Source organism: Pyxicephalus adspersus, chromosome 4, assembly GCF_032062135.1.
Source record: "Pyxicephalus adspersus chromosome 4, UCB_Pads_2.0, whole genome shotgun sequence".
Classification (NCBI taxonomy): Eukaryota; Metazoa; Chordata; class Amphibia; order Anura; family Pyxicephalidae; genus Pyxicephalus; species Pyxicephalus adspersus.
In genome coordinates, this window is record NC_092861.1 from 14976851 (window position 1) to 14998069 (window position 21219).

Here is a 21219-nt window from a genome sequence, read left to right on the forward strand (position 1 = left end):
TACAATCATTTGAACGATGCAGGAAGTGACATGGAAAGGAGAAAGTGTAATGCAGAAACATCCATGGTCACTGAACGACCATACACACATTAGATGATCGGTGATCATGCAGTGAATGATCATTGCTCAATCAGATCTGCCGGGACGGTCGTTTCCAGTGACAGTCCTCATTCCACGGCGTCGTTGTGCACTTTTTTTGTTAATGATTATTGGAAAATCGATCCTTAGTTGTTCGTTTCCAATAATAAATATTGTAAGTGTGTACGCAGCTTAAATATATGACTACTGAAACAATCTTCTGACACATCTCTTTTATCTTTCTCCTCATTTAGAGTCACAAAACTCATGACAATTCAGTGAACACCTCCATTCAGATGATAAAGAAAATCACAGATCACCTAGATTGTAAAATTTGCTGATGTCACTGATACACAGCAATTGTAAATCAGTTTATTTTTAGAACTGAGCAAACGGCAGATTTTTGCCAAGCACAAGAGCCAATAAATTCATATTTAATATTTTTTATTTTTACTGGGTACAAGCCCGGTGTAAAGAGCATTCAATGGACTTACTGCCCACTGAGCAGTTTTATAATTAGTATATTGCTACAGGAGAAGTCTGCACTCAGGATCATCAGGAGTTTTTGTGGATCAAATGGCAGAGGGAGATTACTCTGTGCTTTTACACCAAATAAATTGGGTGCTAAACAACTAGAAGAAAATCCATGTAGGCTAGTTAGCATCAAACAAAGCTGCTCCTAAAGCTGACTTTCAATGGAAGGCTAAAATGAATGGAAACATTTACACAAATGAATAATTTTGTAATTGGACCGGCATTATAAGCATTGCCACTAAAAAATGTGACCTGACTGTCACCCCTCCTCCCCACACATCATGAGAAGGAGCCTTGCTGACCTATTGATTCATCATCATCTATCACACTGTATCACTTTTTCTTTTGTATTTTTAATTATTTTTTATTTCTAAAACTATTCTATTTTGCTATACAATCTAAAAAAGTACAATAAGTACAATAGATGCTCAAAAAAGTACAAGTAAAAAAAAACAATAGAAAAGTATGTTTGATTAGTAATAGTTTTAAAACTGTAGATAAAAGCCTCAGTTGTATTCTATAGGCTATACCTTTACAATGCAATGAAACTAACAACGGGTGGACAGAATAATGTGAACACACCCATTATAGGGCTTAAGCTGCGTACACACTGGCAATAATTATCGTTGGAAACGAACGACTAAGGTTCGATAATCGTTAACAGAAAAAGTGCACAACGACTGACCAACGACGCTGACGAACGATAATTATTGCAAGTGTGTACCTAGCTTTAGCCATCCGATTACAGTACCATGTATGCTTACTTTTTGGACATATAGTACATGCATACAACATTAATTTTAGGCCTGTAGATTTCCTAAAACCTCCAAGATATTGTATATTTTCTAAATGCCTATATTTTTTTATTCTAAACCAGTAGAATAAAAAGTGACAGTTGCAAATGTTTATGTTGCATGATATTTGCACAATTATTTTTTAAGCTTATAGGTAAAAAAAACACAAATATATTTCAGTGCACAAAAACAACAACAAAAAGTACATTGTATACCACATATTAGCATGCAATGGCCCACTGTTTTCACTATCTGGAAACAGTCTGTGAATTCTAGTATTTAAAGCTGTAATATATTTTTTAAATTCCTGTATATATATATATATATATATATATATATATATAAAATTACTCTAATATATATATATATATATATATATTAGAGTTTCCAGTGCAATTGTTACATGATATACTGCAGCATTTTCCAAGTCTGTTAGTATCTGATGCTTTAATTAGAGGAAGGATAACATGGTTGAGCAGACACATGAAAAGGACACTCTTAGAGGTAGTAACAATAGTATAACATTATAACATAAAGCCAGGTCTTTGCAGCTAGGACTTTGGAGTGCAATCATGCACTGTGCTGATTACTCAGGACTGATATTCTAGGATTTGGTGTGTTTTAGAAATACAGCTCTGGAAATCCTTGTCAGGAACAGGCAGTTCTGTCTATGTAAGGTGTTGATGGGAGGGGACCCTACAGTTGTGCCAGTTGCATCCACTTTGTTTCTATTTCTGGGGGTCTTAGCTGCATGGGAAAAAATAGGAGCACTCCTAATACACTGAATATTCTAATTCCTAGTCTATATAATTGTAAAATTGTAAGCTGCCAATGTTCCTTGCAGGGGGTAACCAAAGTTATGACATTTTTAAGCTTTGTATTGTAATATTTGATGGTGGTATGTTTTCCTGTAAGATTTTATATTTTGTATGAATACTAACTATTGGAGGGCCAGAGAAGTAGCAAGAAAGGTGTTGGGGGGTCAGCCAGGGGAAACAATCAGATGCTCCAGGCATTGCAGCTTGGATCTTGAACAATCCCAAAATCTTTAAACATGTGTCAGGGAAAACAAATACAGACAATTTCTTCTAATGAAAAAACACCATGTGGGGTGGACCGAAACTGCAGGACGTGTTAGGGTGTTAGCCTTCCCCAGATTTTTGTTGTTAAACTACTGAATCCTGCTTGTCTTGTCTACACAACGCAGGGGTTTAATTGCAAAAAATAATTAAACACTTTAAAAGCAAAAAAATAAATAGTTGACATTTTTTCTGCACTGTCCAAACCTGAGGTGCTCATAAAGCTAAAATTTCTATTGGTCAATGGCTAGAGCTCTGCCAGACCCCTCGTCATTTCCACCAGGGGCCTGCAAAGCACCGAGCCTGTTTAACCAACAAATATGATTGAATTTTAGGATTGGAGTGTCCACCCTACAGCTTTGGAGATCCAAGGCCCACTGAGAGCTCTGGTGGATAATTTAGTCTAAGCAGAGGCACCTGTTTTGTCTTCGCCTATAGTTTAGTTTAAAAAGTATATCTAAACCAAACTTATATTAGTTTAGGATAAATAAGGATTTATTTCAAGTTCCTGTTTATTTTTTTCTCTGTGGCTCCCTGACAATATTTTCCACATCCTGCCTCAAAAACACAGAAGCAAGTTAAAGAAATATTCCTTAAAGTGAAAGGAAATCTCTTATTAGATAGTTGTTTCTGTACTTCCCCTTACCACTTGTCCAAGTGACACTTGGATTAGCAAATACTTTCTATCCTGGTAACAATGGTTTCCAAGGTCAATAGTGAAAGTGAATCTCTCTCTTTGGCTCTGATTTAATAAAGTTCTCCAAGGCTGGAGAGAATACACTTTCATCAGTAAATCTGGGTGATCCAGCAAACCTGGAATGGATTCAGAATTGAAAACATTTGCTAACAAATAGCTAATGACTTTTAGGAAATCAATTCCAGGTTTTCTGTATCACCCAGCTTCACTGATGAAAGTGTATTCTCTCCAGCCTTGGAGAACTTTATTAAATCAGGGCCAGCAGATTTATTGTAGATGAAAATTCTCCCACACCACTGTGTGACAGCTAAACACATATATAGTCTATATCTTATTTACTAACGGCATATTTATTCATGTACTCCATACCTGTGTCAAATTAAAAGTGTCAAGGTTTGTATATGAGTATTTGTGACTGGGGAGGATGTTGGAACTAAAGGACCTTTTTTTATAAATCAGTAATACTATTTTGGGTAGGTGTATACTTTCCCACATCACAGCTAGGTACGTGATCACCCTACCACGAGACACTTATATATTTAAATCATACATGCAGACGAATCTTTCATATGTTTCATGCAAATATACACCTATTCTTATATTTTACAGGTCTGTATGTATATCCAACCTCCTCTTTCTCTTCAAGAAACAATTGATGTTGAATTTATTTCCCAAGTGTATACATATTAGGTTTTATTTTTAATGTATATAAAATTTACACAATTAGACAAGTGTTATTCCTGGAGTAACAACTGGTACAGCTTGTTTCCTGAAGAATAGGAGGAGGATGTATACAGGCTGTGAAACCTGAAAAACACATCATGAATAAGGTTCATGTTACTGTGAAACGCGTAAGCCATTTTTCTGTCTGCCTGTATATAGCCCATAAAGTGTATCTACATTGAATTGTGCGTTCAGCTTTATGAGCTATATAAGACACATGCAGTATATTGAGTGGCCACTCACCAGGATTTTCCCCTTTCCTCATCTGTTTAGATGGTGGTTCTTCCGTATCCCATGGCGTGGACTGATTGATTGGAGTCTGCCCCCACCTTACGCTGGTGGCCAACAGCTGCCCTTGAGTTTGTTTCTCCGCCTTGGAAAGCAACGGGGTCTGAAAAAGAACCAAAATATTCAGATATATTGACAGAGTTGTGTTATAGTGTTACTAACTGTAAAGTATTATTATATGTTCTTATGGGTATTGTAATGTTAATAAATTGATTTAATGCCAAATTATGTCCTAGAACAAAATCATGTTTTTCCCCCTTTGATTGGGTATTTATAGTGAACACAGGATCGCCCTAATCACTTGAACCCCTGCTAAAACCAAAATCCTTGGAATATCCCTCACATTGGTAGTCAGTTAGTTGAATGCCACTTCTTACAACTGTGTTCAGAACACCACTATCACTGGTGTCCTCCAGCTGGCTCTTACTAGTGGCATTGGCCTTTAAATGGGGGATTGGTCAAACACAGCACAAGGATCCCCTGGCAATCTTTGTAGGAACGCTTGGATGCCACAGAACCCTGGTTGAAAATGAATGCTCTACCCCGTCAATAAATCAAGATGACTAGCATTGTGGAAAGCAAAGTGTAACAACTGTGTGGCACTGCAAAGCAGGAAGGAAATGGTCAAACATGACAACCTCATTGTGCACACAAAATAAAACTATATACCACATATACAGTACAAAACAAATGTCTTTGAAAACAATACCAGACGGTGATAACATTATTTCCATAAAGATAATCTTTTATACATGTTTATCCCATGTGTATGATGTTAAATCAAAAAAATGAATGAAAAAAGAAAAGACCACTCCTATAGATTTGTATATCACCTGTAAAATGATTCGAAGCTAAACAAAAGTTTAATCTCAAGCAGGAAATTTAACCAACAGAGACTCCACAATTTGTACACCATAAGCCACTTGTATCCTCTACCCTGTGCCGTTTTATCTATCGCTATAGTTATTCTATTTGAAGTTGAGTGACAACACCATGCACAATAAAACCAGGTGAAGCATGACGAAATCAATTGCAACTGGTGACCCCAGGTTCTCTACAGGAAGATATCTCTGCTGGAGGTCAAAAAGGGTGAACCCAAATGACATCTATCTAAAACTGATTTATGATTTACAGTTTTAAAAGAACACTGGATTAAATAACAAGCAGGCTATATTATAAAATAGGGAGCTGATAAAATTATTGAATTGGTCATTTATCTGTTTGTTGAGACTGGACAGTAGTTAGGATGCAAAAAACATGTCCTAACATCTCCATAAACCTAATGTCCACTGCTTCCTCTACATCATGCTTGCAAAACAATACCACAATAAGATCAGCTCAGGTAATGATATCAATAAATGATTGGACTAAACTTTCAGTGAATGTCAGATTCACTGCTTCATAAGTAGACCATTATAAACACTTAATAATTCATAAATATATATATATATATATATATATATATATATATATAAAATTGATCTGAGCAAACTGGTACCCTGGTTTAATAGAATGTTCAATTCTCGATTTGCCCACACGGCGGTGTTGTGTTCACCTTTATTACAATAAACAAAAGCGTAAATAATTTGGAATGAAAATGAACACAACAGCACCTAGTGGAAGAACTGAGAATGACACCCACTATAAATCCAAAGTACAATTCATCAATCCAATGCAAAATACCAATGTCTGGTATATTAGCAGTCTTTCTAACCTCGAAACAGCATATACCTTTCTTCAGGAGTTGTTTAGGGGGTGGGAGGGTTGGTACAATTAGGCTGGACATGGAACACAAGCTGAAACAGTTTCTATTGTTTCCGAGACAGTAACAAAAATGACACTCTTTCCTACCTCTCAATCCAAAACTTTTAAAAAAGATTAATCCTGGAGTTCAACTAGTCAAGCAGACATCAGCATAATTCCATATAATTTCTGCATAAACAGAGGCTGTTTCAAGCTAAAGTGCTGTGAGTGGGCTGTATTGTGCTTCTCACCTCCAAATCGAACATGGAATTAATACATTAGCAACTGCAGAGATGTTTTTCTCATCACTCACTGACAATGAGTTCTTGTAGAGAGCAATGATGTATTTTACCGGAGAGCTGAGGCATCAATACAATAAAATGCTTAAAACTCCAGATCTGGTATCATGGCATCTTGAAAAGTATGATCAACATTAAAATGCCTTCCGAGATCTTCTGTATGAATAGCTGTTTAAATAATCATTTTTACTTAGGGAACAAAGGTCTTTCCTCTCCTTTTCAATATTTCGGTTTTGTGTTAACATTGTTTTTGCTTTAAAATTTAAGCTTGAGCAGACTGATAAGAGTGAAACACGAGAGAATTTGTGAGTGCTCTTGCGGCGTATTTAGCTGAGTTGGAGGAGGCATAAATATTTTTCGGAATCTACGGTACTCGGTATGCCTTACTCTTAACACAGAAGACACTTGTCATCAGTCGCATCAAATACTTCCTACATCAGCACCATTTATTTTAATTCTTTCCCTAAATCTGAACACCACACAGCTATTTTTTCAGTTTAGGAGACCGTATTAAGTTTTCCATCATTTTAATCCACCAGGTCTGAACAAATTTAAGAGGAGCTAAACCCTAGAAAAAGTTTGCAGTTTGCAGTGAAAAACTCCAATTTTTAGGACTTTTTAGGCCAATATCCACAACATGTATTATTAAAACACCAAAATGGTATTAATATTAACATTAAATCTAGTTAGTTCTCTACGCGTTTCACAGAAAAATCTGCTTCTTCATTTTAAGACAGTATATACTCACCCATCCAGTGTGTGTTCTCCCAACTGTCCATAGTTCTAGCACTACAGTTCCCAACAGCTTGTGATGACTGTGTCCCCTTCAATGTTCCTTCCTTCCTATAAAGTCATTCCTGAGGCTTGAAGCATCAAATGCTGAGGAGGTTGGAACAGAAGACATTGTAGAGAAATGAGCCAATCATGTTCTGTTGCAGTGTACATGTGCTGACCCAGAACATGCGTGATGACCTCATCAGTCTGATGCTGATTTTTCACTTTCCAATCACAAACTGATGTCAGACAGGTGACCAAGCTAATAAGGAATTTATAAGGCTATACAGGAATAAAGGAAACTGACTCTCTTACCGACTGCTTATGCTTTCTGAAAGGACTGTGGAAATCTCAGAAGTGGTTGAACAATGTTACAAATTCTTTGATAGAGAATACTGCTCCCATGCATATAAAGTTAGGTTTTGTATTTAGTTGTTATCATGGAGTTCAGTTTATCCACACAACCATAACATTTTTTGTGGTTAAAGAAAAAATGTCTTTATGTGTATAATGTGCTTTTATTTCTTTACATTTATTTTTTTTATTTACATACAAATCAAATGTTAATTGAAATGTACATTTGAACTGTATCTAGATGCCTTAAATGTCCCTCTTTTGTTGCCATTTGTCTAATCAGGTCACCAGTTCTTTTTATCTCAAACCTTCCCAGAGTACCACGCAGGTAGAATAAGATGCATCACTGGTACTACAGGTAGAGCCTGGTCCCTGAGCTGCAATAATTCCATTTATTTAAAGAAGGGAATCAGAGACCTATGCATGCTTTTTATCCCAATTTGGGATCAGAATCCAGTCTAGTTGTTGAAAACCAGACATGTGATAGTCACAAGTTGGCGTTGATAGCTGATGGTACCAGGTTTGAATGGAAGAGCATCAACAAGTAATCAGCAGTTGTACAAAAGTCTATAGATGACAAGAAGTAGATGGGAATGGCAGTACAACAAAATAGCAAACAAGATAGGCATTCCCCCAAAATTGACCTTAGACTGTATTAAAAACATATGATTGGGGTAGGGACATTAGATTGTGAGCTCCTTTGAGGGACAGCTAGTGACATGATAATAGACTTTTTACAGAGCTGCGTAATATGATGGCGCTATATAAATACTGTGTAATAATAATAATAATGATGTAACGCTATTAAGGACAGAATGAACAACACCAATCCCCCATTTCCAAGTTCAATAACATATCATGATCCTAGCTTTCACAGAGGACCTTTTTCCCAGGTTGTCTACCCTGCAATGAGGAGCAGTGACTAACACTTCTTGTTCAACTCCACAGCAGGCACATGCAAAGACCATCAAGAGTAGTATAGCCAATGTCAACATCAGCCACCAACTACTCAGCAGAGACTGCAGACACAAGCTCTCACTCAGCAGGGTCCCTATGATTCTGTACCACTCCATGCACATGGACTTGTCACTCGTGACCTGGAAAAATTCAACAATCACAAAGCCCCCACGGGGAGAAAACCATGCTTTCCACTGAAAAATTTCTGACAATACTAACATTAGAGCAACATCCAGCAAAGAGGTGGCCCAGGATGTCATGAGTTGATACTATGAAAATAAAAGTTCAGCAGGAAATCTGGTAATATAGGGTTTGGCCCCAAGTAAGATTAACCTCCCACTAATAAGGAGGAGGTTCTAGGTTCAAAACCTGTTATGTTATGACTTTTCAATGGAGCGTGAGCAAACCTCAACATGGCAGTGAGAAATAGAATGTAGTTTGGAGAGTTTTAAATGCTATCTGGTCAGAATCTTGACTTCACATAATATGAAAGCTTTACCCCATTCTTCTTGTGAAATCAGTATGCATAGTTCTGCTTCTCATTTTCCTGTGTAACGGGAGAGAATTTTATTTGGAAGCATGATATAAAGAAATATTGTTGGGGATAGCTTGAGTCGATTCAGAGAGATTCCAAATATAGTGTAAGTTGGTTTAGATAGATCCTGACATCAGGCGTCTTAAGGTGTAGTAATTATGTAGAGGTTGGTGGATAATGGGCATCGTGGTCTGGTGTTATTAGTCATAACCAAAGGTTCAAAAGGGAACAATTAGACCTAATTCTTGCGTGGAGGTGGAGAAATCCAAAGCCATAACATGTACTCTTTAAACATAGACCTTTATATTTTAAAACCCAAAAAAATCCTGAACTCAAAATGTGCCAACCTAAAATGGCCCGTAAGCAAAGCAGAGCGAGCCATTACATTTGCCAAAGCTTGAATTTACTGCCGACTATAATGCTTTTTCAAGGCCTCGTGAGGACATCATATCTGCGCTAAAGTCAAGCAGGTAATATTAGGATCTATATAAATAAACTTTGCAATACACCGCAGGGAGATGCAGGCAACTCGAAACGTCAGCAATTAATCAAATCCATGTTTTGAAAACTCTGCCACTTGCAATCAAAATATTTTTTTCTCTTTTTCTTTGCTGGTCTCGTTCCCTATTTTATTGGCATTAAAGAAAGACAATCTGAAGCACATTGGATAGATAATGAGAAAATCTCTTTCCTGACAGTCTATCCTCCGCAGGAATAAAAAAAGCAGAATGATGTTTGTACCACAGCTAACCGAACGTGTTGGTAATCTATCACAATTGTTAAACTCACTGGGGAAATAATTAGTGAAGAGAGGATTGCATGCAAGCCAAAGACAGATCGAGAAAGAGAGAGAGAGAAAGTGAGAGCATAAGAAGTAAATAAATAATATAAAATAATGATATGACTGCTATGGGCCAGAACTCTCACAGGAAGAAATGTGCAGATAACAGTCACATTTACACAAAGCATGTGGACTGAAAGCAACCAGGTCCCCCTAAGGAACAAGGGCAAATGTCACCGAAGGTCATTGACTGGCAGCAGCAAAACACTAGCAGATAGGTCTGCAATCATAAATATTTCCACTGTAAATAAATTGTGTTTCTAATGTAAGTCAACACAAAATCATTAAAAGTAAAAAAGTGAATATATATATATATATATATATATATATAGTTTTTATATATTATAAAGTAAAATTTAGCAAGAAATTACCATCAGCTGCAAATAATAAAACTAAAAAATTATAATCATAATAGACAACTCAGCACAAATTAATTAAAATACATTTTTTGAAATATGCTCCTTTAACAATTAAGTTAAAAAGTATATATAGTGTAATGGATATGTACAGTCCTGAAATCGTGAACCTTAGGCTACTTGGTGTGGAAGATTGCACTATTAGACACTCCTAGGCACAACACAAACTGGCACCAGGAGAGGCATACTGCATCGCAATTAATGCATTTTCATGCAGTGCAGTTCTTCCTTCAGAAAAGGAAAAGCAACCACATGGCCAGAAGCAACATGTCACTTCCAATAACTGTGCCACAACACTAACACAACCCCATGCAAATGATAGCATTGCAACCACTCCCATAGAGTTAAAGTAGAGTGGTGGGGAGGGCAGTCGAGCTAGCAGTACAACACTATGGTTTACTGTAAATCTAAAAGGGGCTTTAATCTGCCTGTTGACTGCAGAGTGCTAGCTCAGACTTAGCCGGGGCATATTGGATCATTGCTTGCACACAGAGAGCAAACAAGACTGCACTGCTTTCGTTTTAATGCACCTCAAATGTATTGAACTGAAATTAATTTAGGCTTTAAGCTCTGAGTCATCACAACTGTCAGGCAAATAGCATTTAAGTACTTTACTCATGTCAGATTTACTTTACAATAGATATTATGAATCCACAAACCTAAATATGCACTCTTACAGCTCCAACTATTCATTTGCATGGAGGCCTTTTAAAATACAGCCTAAAAAAAAAGGTCCTGCTTTTTCTTATTTTTCTTCTATTGCATTTAGTATCCTGCAATATGTACAGTTTCAGAGTAATAAACCTGACGAATATATTTGCACTGTCAAGCCACAACAGCTTACATAGGATTGATCGAAGTGATAGTTTGTTTTTCTGCTTGAAGTATCCGGAGGGATTTCATTACAATTAGATTGTCAGGGTAGATGGATAATGTTCGTAACACATAATCAGAGGCCATATATGAAATCAATGAGCCTGTGGACTGGATAATGTTTTAAAGGACAATGAGTTGGAGTCAGATAAAGAGACCCTGTAGCATTGTGAGTGATTGGAGAGCCCATGCATGTGAGTATAATGATCTAGTATTTAATTTATATTGAAATAACTAGGATACACTTGTTTTGTTGCTTAAGGCATTTGCAGTTAGTGGTCAATACCGACCTCCTATAGAATGTATTTTTTCATGATGGGAAAAAAGAATTAATAGCCCAGGCAGGAATTGTTGTCATGTCCTATAGTTTTCCTATTAAGATAAACTGAAAAGTGCACGTCGTCTTGGCCATCTGTTTACAGAATTCAATTTTTTTTCTCTGTGTTAAGATTATTCTGCATAAATCACTTTATTTTCGAAGTCAAAAGGTTAGAAGCAGAATTAAATAATCATGTTTATTCATACTAGAGGTGACTAGACCACTTAGTATTCAAGAAGGTCTGAATATAGGTCATTGCTATACTCGTAAATAGAGAGAAAATAGCAATCAAGGCGAACTCCAGGCCAAAGGAAACAAAATGCAAAGGCTGTAAACACAACATAGCTTTTGACTTTTGGGGACATGTTCCACGATTTATCAGACCACATCTTGACTTTGCAGATTTGACGGGCAGGAACTAAAGATTGCTAAGGATTGGTAATATACGCAGGCATAATTTGTCTTTCCATCATACAATAATACCTGATGCTAATGTGCATCTGACAATACACCTTTCTCTATCCACAAATTTTCTTTAACTAGAAATTTTTCCTCGTTGGGGGCTGATGCAAGGAGAGGGCTAGCACTTGGGACTTAGTTATATTAATTGAAAGAGCCTTGATTGTCAAAATATGTAGCAACTACTTAAGCAGCAACAAGGAAGTATATAACTCCCCTGTCTTTGCTATAACATCCATCATGTTTGATGTAGTGACTGATGGACGTGCAGTCCAATACAATAAAAGGGCATGCCAATAACAGCTAGAGAAAGGGAGAAAGGGGCTGCATGATTGGAAGACACGGGAGATATTTGGGATGAGAAAAAGGGTTTGTTCACTAGTAGGGTATTTACAAGTTCTAGTGATTGCCAAGCCTGGAAATTATAACAGAAAATGCAGAGAAAGACAGGCTTTTTTTGGCAGTAGTTTTTATATGTTGTTGTGTTTATTAATGTATTCAATGAGGTCAAAGTGTAAATAAACAAAACACACTAAAATGAGTCAACCCCCCCAACCAGTTTATTACTTTTATTCCAGTAAACTCACACTGCTCTTTCTATGTACACCCTTTGATATAATCATTGGACTGGCCCCTCAATCATATATAATCAATACTCAAGTTTCTCTAACCCCCGAGGAAGCCACTTTTTGGGCAAAACATGTCGGGAAAATATTGAGACAATAGAATTTCCTAAATATACCACCATTACTTTTCCTCTCCATATTTTGATTATTGTTGACTATTCTTTTCTATTATTAATACCAATTGGTTTATATGAGAATATTAGGTACCCCATGTCTAGAGCAGGTATCTAGAATAATATGAGATATGGATTGAATTTTTGTTTTTTTTTACAACTTGACATCATTGAATACATTATTAAACACAACCACATATAGAAACCACTGCCAAAAAAGCTTGTCTTTCTCTCCGCATTTTCTGGGAAGAGAAAAGCCTACAATGTTAGAGTAGGTGATTTCCTAACTGGTCAAATTCAAGGTGAGTCAAATTATAACGGAAGATATTTTGGACAGAGCAGGGTTTTGTGTACCTTTTAAGAGATATATCTGCAGTGAAACAAGTGTCCCCATTAGAAGTTTTCTAGTCTCTTAGTTTTGGATTTTAACTCAGCTTCAATGAAAATGATCACCAGGAAAACTGAATATATCTCAAAGCAGGTACATGAACAGCCATAAAATCTTGACAGAAGCACTAAACCTAAAAAGACTCAAGGTGCCCTCCATTAATTAAAGCAACTGAAATGTGATAGACTGAAGAAATCAGAAATACAGCACATCATGCTTTTTCTACAACTTTTTTTTTTATCTGTTTGGGTAGACAGACCAATAATTAGTATCCATGGTTAAAAGAAAAACTTGCTGAACAATCACAAAAGTCAATAACAGGCAAAATATTTAGAATCAATTATTTTCAGTGTTGTTCTGTTTGTAACAGACTGATTATTTCTTTCTATTTAGATAAGACACCTAACGACAGCGTTTAGAAAATTATCCCTGGGAATTATTAAAAATTAGCATATTATTCATGCTTTCTTAGGCAGCCACCACAGCGTGGCAAATGCCAAGAACATTATTTCTTTATTTGACTGGTTTGTATAGTTCTGAGTCTTCTTCTGTTAAAAGAAAAGCTAAAAGTAGTTTACAATGTTATACATTTAACCCATTAGCATTATATATTCAGAGTAGCAGAGCAGAACAGATTGAACTGTATTCCAGTTTAGCCACATAAACAAAACGGTCAAGCATTCTTACCACACCACTTGGGGTGATCATGGCTGTTGGCTGTTCATATAGACGCTTTTGTGAAATCACCATGTGAAAACAACAAATAAAAGACTAAATAAAACTAATGCAGCCAACACATCTAAGAACTGGTAAGCTACAGGCATTCAATTTTAGGTTTAGATATTCTCAGTGGTATTGATCCTATCTTCTGATGTCCTGCTTAACCATCATTTTACACATTTCTTCCCTATCTAGTTACCAAATGTCCCAAGTTGGGTAAAACCACACATACACCCAGGTTCCTAGCCAACTGTAATCTGACATGCAGACAATTTTTAGGCACCTAACTTTTGTTTTTAAATCATCTTTATTTTCACTCCTGGAGCATTTAAAACGTGACCTCAGGTCATTTTGGAACTGAGTTCCACTAAACAGTGGATGAGAAAAGTAACATTTTATTGAATCCCTTGGTACGTGCTCAAATAGCATACAAAAAAAGTATAGATACAGTGTCATGATAATAACACTCCCATTCATAATACATTACTTCAGATGATAAAAGATATTACACTTATTGACTTTCCTAGAGTCTCCCGCTTTGCCAGGACTTGCCACTGGAATTGGAAAAATAAAGACAAGACTTAGAGTTAATAACAAATCTCCATGATGATGGCAGATTGTCAATAAATCTGAACCCTCTTTTCTCTTCTAGAATTGACACTGTTGCCTTGCATATAGCCTTTGAATTAAAAATAAAACAACAAAGACGATGATTTTAACAACACATTCCAGAGCTTCTCCGAGCTACGAGCTCACGGCAGGATGTGAGTTTGGTGTGTTTTGCCAAGGCATCTCCGGAGAAATGATTATTGACTGGCTGGAGAGAGGAAAACACATATATTTATAATGACCCATGAGTAATAATGATTACTCTTCCAAGTCTCGCAGGTCAAGTCAAGAGTTCAAATTAAAAGAATTAATGTTGATCAGCTCACAAATGAGGCAATAGGTGCACAAGCCATGATCAGTTACTTGGCTCGGAATAATGACCTGGTCTTTGTTCAGAGGAAGGTTAAAGAGCATCTGACATGCAAAATCAGCTGGTGGACAGCAAATGATATCTAGGAAGTGCCCAAATGGTGTAAAGGCAGAAAGTACCACTGATACTAAAATTAGCCATAAGAAAAGGGATCTACTTCTGAATTGTATAGTCACCTGATCTCCGGTAAATTTCCCAAGCCCCCTTGGTGTGCCATTTAAAAGAGGGACCCACAGTTGATTCTTGGTTCTAACACTTGGATGCAGATATGGGAATCTACAACTAAATGCTTGTCCAATGTAAATTACAAGCTTGAGGTTAACTACAAACTAATAAATTGTGTGATTGTACAAGGTATATACAGTGGCAAAACAAAGATGAATTACTTATATCTAGAGAATGCCTTCTGGCTCAGGATTTAAAAAGACCAACTCAGACACCTATGAGATCTGAATTGGTAGCTATTGATCAGCAAACTTTTAACTCCATCCTGGAGTAAATGAATACTGTTATGCCAGGCTCTTCACCTTCTTCTTTCAACTGCCTCATCATGGGCAAGTCATCCTTTACAACTGAATGGTATTGTAACAGGTTTCCCACTGAGGAAGCCTAAACTGGCGAAACGTGTTGGGACTCGGGATCCAATTCAGCCAGTATATTTTAACACTCTTTAAGATCAAGTCAGTTGTATTTTGTATAGTAAAGGCCTTGTCACCTTCTGAATTATTGAGGGTTATGCACATGGTCTTTGTCTAGATATAAGTAATTCATCTGTGTTTTACCACTGTACATACCTTGTACAATTACATATAAACATTTGAGTCATATTAAATCCTCTGCTGTTCTCTCCTTTCTGTTTATTATAATAAGCCAGGGGGCTTGGCTCTCAACAATAGCCTTGTGTGGTTTGGGGACACCCACCCTCTTTACCCGGACTGTAGTTAACTACAAGCTCCCAATGTGGTGGTGCGGATGCTAAGGTCACTCTCTTCTATGTTTGGTGGGAGTGTCTCGTAATTCTTAGATATTGGTCCACAGTCTACCAGATAGTATATACTGTCTTGGATAGGCCCATTCTTAAAGACTCTAAAGAACCCCTTCTTAATGTCTGGCCAGTGGCATGTACCCCTTATCAATTTCAGATACTTCAGAAAATGTTTACAGCATCAAACAAGTATTGGTGAGAGCATGGAAAACTGGAATACCAACAATTACCCAAGTGTAGTGTAAAATGACCTGATGAATGACCTGATAAATTCTCTGCATTCTCTCAATAACTCTTTGAAAAAGTTTTGTAAACTTTGGGTTCAGCACTACGTGCCCTTGAATATAGATCCAGCTCCCTCTGTTGTTTAAGGGATCTAAGAAGCACAGACCCTTTTTTTGTAGTTTGCTAACATGTACTGGGACTGAGAGTCCTTCCCTGCCTGGGTTCTCTCCTTTCATGCTCCCTTATGCTTATCATAAAGCACCCTTGCCAGACAAAGAAAGCTATTGCACTATTCTGATACCAAATGCATTATGCTACACAGACTCCAAAACAACCTAAACAAACCAAAAAAACAAAACAAACATTTTATGTTGTTTGCAACATTTGCGGGGTGAACCCACGCTGCTAATCTAAAGAAAATAAATACAGACATAAAAGCAGCTGTCAAAGCACATCTCATAGCAGTCAGGTTCATTCATTCAACTTTATCAAAGACACTCAGCCCTAAGCGTACAACTAACAAACAAAACAGGGAATGTGGCTGCACTTTGCTGTGTTTATTGCAGTACACAGACGACTCCTTTGAACTTTAAACTTTGATTTTTTTTTTGAACATCACATAGCGGCCTAAATTGGCTCACTTTGTATTACTAAAAACTAAAGTTGGTCTGTCCAAAGTTTTCAACGCAGAACTGTGACCAGGCTGTGGACATTACAATATTTGTATATTCCTAACAAGTAGTACATGACTATTCAAACAAGCCAAAAATACTTTCTGGAGCTGCAGACATTGTGGAAAAATGAATCTTCAAACGTACAGGAGAAACATTTTCATTCTCATTTTTAGCGGCTCAGTTTCCTCTGCTCCTGTTACCAGAGGGACTAGACTGGTTTCCAGCCTTTTGATCACTGTACCAAAAAAGTGTGCAGGTGCACCAAAAGGGAAAGGCAGAGTGTTGACTTAGGCTAAGTTTGGATGAGTGGTGGAAATAGGCGTTCCTGGGGGGCTTTTATTCACTTAACTACTTTCCTACTGATTTAGCATTTAAACACTTTACAGTGGGCAACACTAAGCTGTTCACTACCAACCCCAATTTTTTCTATGGGTGCCTACAGGTTAGAAATATCATAGAAATATCAAATTATAGGCTTGAGGAAACAGTAAATGTGTCTCAACTTTACCATTTACCTGAACAAAGGCTTCACTGTATCTCCCATGTGAAACTCAATAATGAAATAATCCCTGGTGACTGCAGCTAGATAGGTCAGTGCCAATTTGTTTTGAAGCTTATTTACTGATTGTTATTTGCCTCACTGATGGGAAGGTTCCTGCTTTACCAATGCAGGAGAACATACAGTACACTTCTGGTCCTGGCTAAGTTAGAACATAACATTAATTAATAATGTTATTTTTATTATTAATATTAATAATATGTGTTCCATTTGGGAGAGATACCTACATTTGATTCTTGATTCTGACAATGGGATGCAGTATGGGAATGTACAACTAAAGGCTTGTACAATGCTGTTGAGCTGCCGATGCGGTGGTGCCAACACCAAGGGCACTCTGTTCAATGTTTAGTGGAAGTGTCCCAAAATTCCAAATTATTAATAATAAACAGTATTTATATAGTGCCAATATAGTCTGCAGTGCTGTACAATAAATAAGGGTTGCAATTTACAGACAGATACAAACAATGAAACAGGAGGAGAGAATCTGAGCCTGGAGGGTTTGCACTTCATGTCCTTACCAGACAGAAAATGGGGAATATCTGCAACAGGAATACAGACAGACAAAACTTCTGCCAGCACTTCTTTTCTTTCTTCATTCTAATAAAACACGTATAAGCCATGGGAGATGCAGTTGGTGGAGTTTATCATAAGCCACCAGGGAAGCACCACGCTCTGTGTCAGTGTGAATGAAGCCTTAGGTCTGAGCATATATTATATACATTTTTATGTGATGTTCATGTAATATATTCTGATTGTGACCTTTAAATCAGCATGTTCTTGGATGTGGTCATGTTATCTTTTATCAATTGGCAATCAGTGAACCAACTTATGCTATCCAGGGAGCACTGTAATGGTATGAATGCAGAAAGCTTACTTATTTTATGTAAGTCTGAGCTTCATATTAAAATGTTAAAAGTTTTGGGGTTCTGTCACTTTTCTAGCTTGAGAGAAACTCTGACCTGTGATTAACACAAAGTATTGGTTGTATCATAAAATAATTTGGTGGGCTACATGAGTGGTCATCAGAGAGAATGCTTCTTGTGCTACCTACTATATGTACACCTTAGGAAAAAAACATTCTTTTGTGAACATTGAGGAGCAGCGTTTGGACAGTGACTAGCTTGCATCAAAAAGAATATCTATGTCAAACTTGAACAATCATTTCTAATTAGGAGAGAGGGCCTTCATCACCATCCCCCATCCACATCTAATGCCAATTTCATATCTGTACCCAGGCACTTTCACAACAAATGCCTTTATGTGTAAATAGAGAATGAAGACAAGAAAGGCCGGGGTTTGTAGGGAAAATGTGAGAACGGTATTATGTGGTCAGTTATATTAGTAATCATATTACACACATTCAATACATATTTATATCATAAAATCAAGGGATCTCAACTCCTATGCAAGACTGCAAGGGGGAAAAGTCGGGACTAATGTACTAGACAGGAATGATCCTTGACATTTGTATAATTGAGTGTTGTGTCCCGATGCGTTTCGCCTGAACTGGCTGCTTCAGGGGACTTGTGGAGTGCAGACCATAAAGTTTGAAGCATATGAAATTAATTAATACAAGGATCAATTCCATATATAGGAAATATGATGACAACTGGTCAATGCTTTCAGAAGTGATGATAATCCAAAAAAGACGCCTGCTTCTATCTCACTACAGCATCACCATCAGGCCCCTTTTTTATGGATTATCATCACTTCTGAAAGTATTGTCTGCAGTTCACAAGTCCCCTGAAGAAGCCAGTTCAGGCGAAACGCGTCAGACGAATCAAGCCTTTTTGCATTAAAGGACAAGTCTAGTTGACACTGGTGTACAAGGAGATTCTTCCAACTAGAACCAGACTTTAGTATTGCATGGTTAGACCGTCATTTTAAAAGTATAGAAACGAGTTGCAGATTGTCATCTCCAAGTTTTGTTCTAAAGTGTTTGGTGGAATCATCTAATGCTGTAAATGACATACATTGCATACCTTACAATTCTGGGACTGTTGTCTGATAAGAACCAGAAAAGCGTAATGTATCATTTTATAACACACTTGTATTGCCATCACGCTGTGTATTTGATCATCTCGTGCATTACAAAGCCATTTTGTTCCTTGTTACAAGACATTCCGCAATAAGAACTCATACTAAAGATAGAGATTTACAGAGCAGGGCAGCCAGGTGCAGAAAACATGCCAAGCAAAATTTTCCAGATCATTCTTTTAAATTGTGTATAAATCGGCGGCTGGCCTTTCTATAATATTTAATTCACCTTTACTATGATTCTGGCATTCATAAGAGCACATTATATTTATGAAATCCCATCCGCTCTCCATTTTCCTCTTCATCCTTCAATTGAAGTCCTCTGTGTATAAAGCTTCCCTTTAATGCTCTTCTGCTCAGGTCTACCGGCATTTATCTGGCCCATATATTATTTATGGCTATGACTGCTGTGTAGTAGTTTCAGGATATTAAAGAAGAAAACATTTCTGCAAAGTGCATTCAGATCTAAACTCATACTACCAAGCGGCTTAGCCCACAAGCACACATAGCATTTTTTAAGCATCTGAAATTCAATACAATTGCTGATGGCTTTTATTGGAATTCTGCACCTTTTACATTGCACTATAAACCTTCCAGTGGTTGGTAAATGGTTAATACTGGGTTCTATTCATCACTTACCCCAGGGTATATTGATTGTACAATAGGCTTAAAAATAAAAAAAATAATATATATATATATATATATATGTATGTATGAGTGTGTGTAGGTTTATTGTATCGCAAGGGATATCACCTTTTCTAAAAATGAAGACTGCCTGCTTGCCGTTCTTTAATGTTTAAGTTTACTCTTAATTAATAAAAAAAAATATATATTTTTTGTAAGAACTGTTATATGGATAGCTAAGTAGAGCTAAGGTGCAGAAGCTGCTTAGTGGGGCTTATACACATTTATTTCATCGTATTTCATTTATTCATCATTATTTCTGTTCAAACAAGAGTTTTACAAGATAAAAATATATCATTGTGGCTAGAGTTGGGCTTTAATGTGATGTTATGTTTAGGGCCTCCCTTGTTGGAACCTCAAAAAACTCAAACATAATAATAATATTATCTGAATCAAGCTAATCTAAATGCTTACCAAATTGCTAAGCCTGTAATACATTCCCTTCAAGACTACAAGCGTAATTTCTCCCATAGAACACGTTATCTGCAGAAGGCTGAGTTTGTTACCCTGTATATAGTTCTTTCCAGGTGAGATTATAAAGCTAAATCTAAACCTCAGGCAGATTTGAAAAAAAAATAAGATACAAAGAAAACTGAACTATGAAAGCTGTGCAGACAGAGGAAAGAATATTGCTTGTGATCTCCCTGCAGCTGAATGATCCTCGTGTCTTTGTGTGGAGGCAACCATGTCAATAGAGGCAGGGCTTTGCTTTCTCATGTCAGAGCCTCCAGCAAGGAGAACAGTGAGTAGCAATGAAGTGACATCACTAAATCCTTTCTATTCTCCTGAGAATGTCCGAGGCAGCAGTGTCCCCCACGCTGCAGATGTTGGGCTCTCAGGCTATCGACATGGGAGTGCCTAGGCACTGCTAATTTCCAAGAAGAGTTTAGGATAAAAGGTAAAAGGATCAGGGTTTAGGAATCATGTACACTTTTAGATGTTTTATATAACATTGCAATTCTTTACTTTTCAAGTCCAATTCATCTTTAATTCGGGTTGGCATTAACACAATATTTAGTACAGTATATTACAAAATGTATGTTTTAAATGCAGCTAGTGTACATTTCTCCTAGTATGAGCAATCCCCTATAGAACAGATTCCAGACTGATAGAGAGCAGAACTTGGAGCCAACAAGAACATGATGGTAAGGAATGAGAGAGGAGTGAGTTGAGGAATTTTTAGTCCATATCTGTCCACTGATCAGGCTGGGGATGACGAAGCTTTTGGGTTACAGTTGGCACCACTTATTTTAAAGCAGCACAAGGTCCGTTAAAAAATGCTACCTGGACTGCTGCAGCCATTGACCTACAATGATGCAAAGGCTTTGCTATGCAACGACTCTTGCTCTCTTGCTATTCCCTATTCTTTGGATAATACCCTATGTCAGGGGTGTCAAACTCTGGCCCATGGGCCAAATCTGCCCCGCTATTTTTTTTTTTTTTGGCCCCCAAAGGAATCCTAAATT

The 21219-nt window shown here is 37.1% G+C and overlaps 1 protein-coding gene across 5 annotated transcripts in view; it reads right to left on the reverse strand.

Moving 5' to 3' along the window:
- Positions 1 to 21219, reverse strand: part of KLHL29 (kelch like family member 29) — a 642275-nt gene that overhangs the window by 199810 nt on the left and 421246 nt on the right. For all 5 annotated transcript variants that reach the window (XM_072407482.1, XM_072407479.1, XM_072407480.1 and 2 more), the window contains one exon: positions 4149 to 4296. In XM_072407482.1, coding sequence (XP_072263583.1) covers positions 4149 to 4296 — 148 coding nt within the window. The remainder of the gene's footprint in view (positions 1 to 4148; positions 4297 to 21219) is intronic.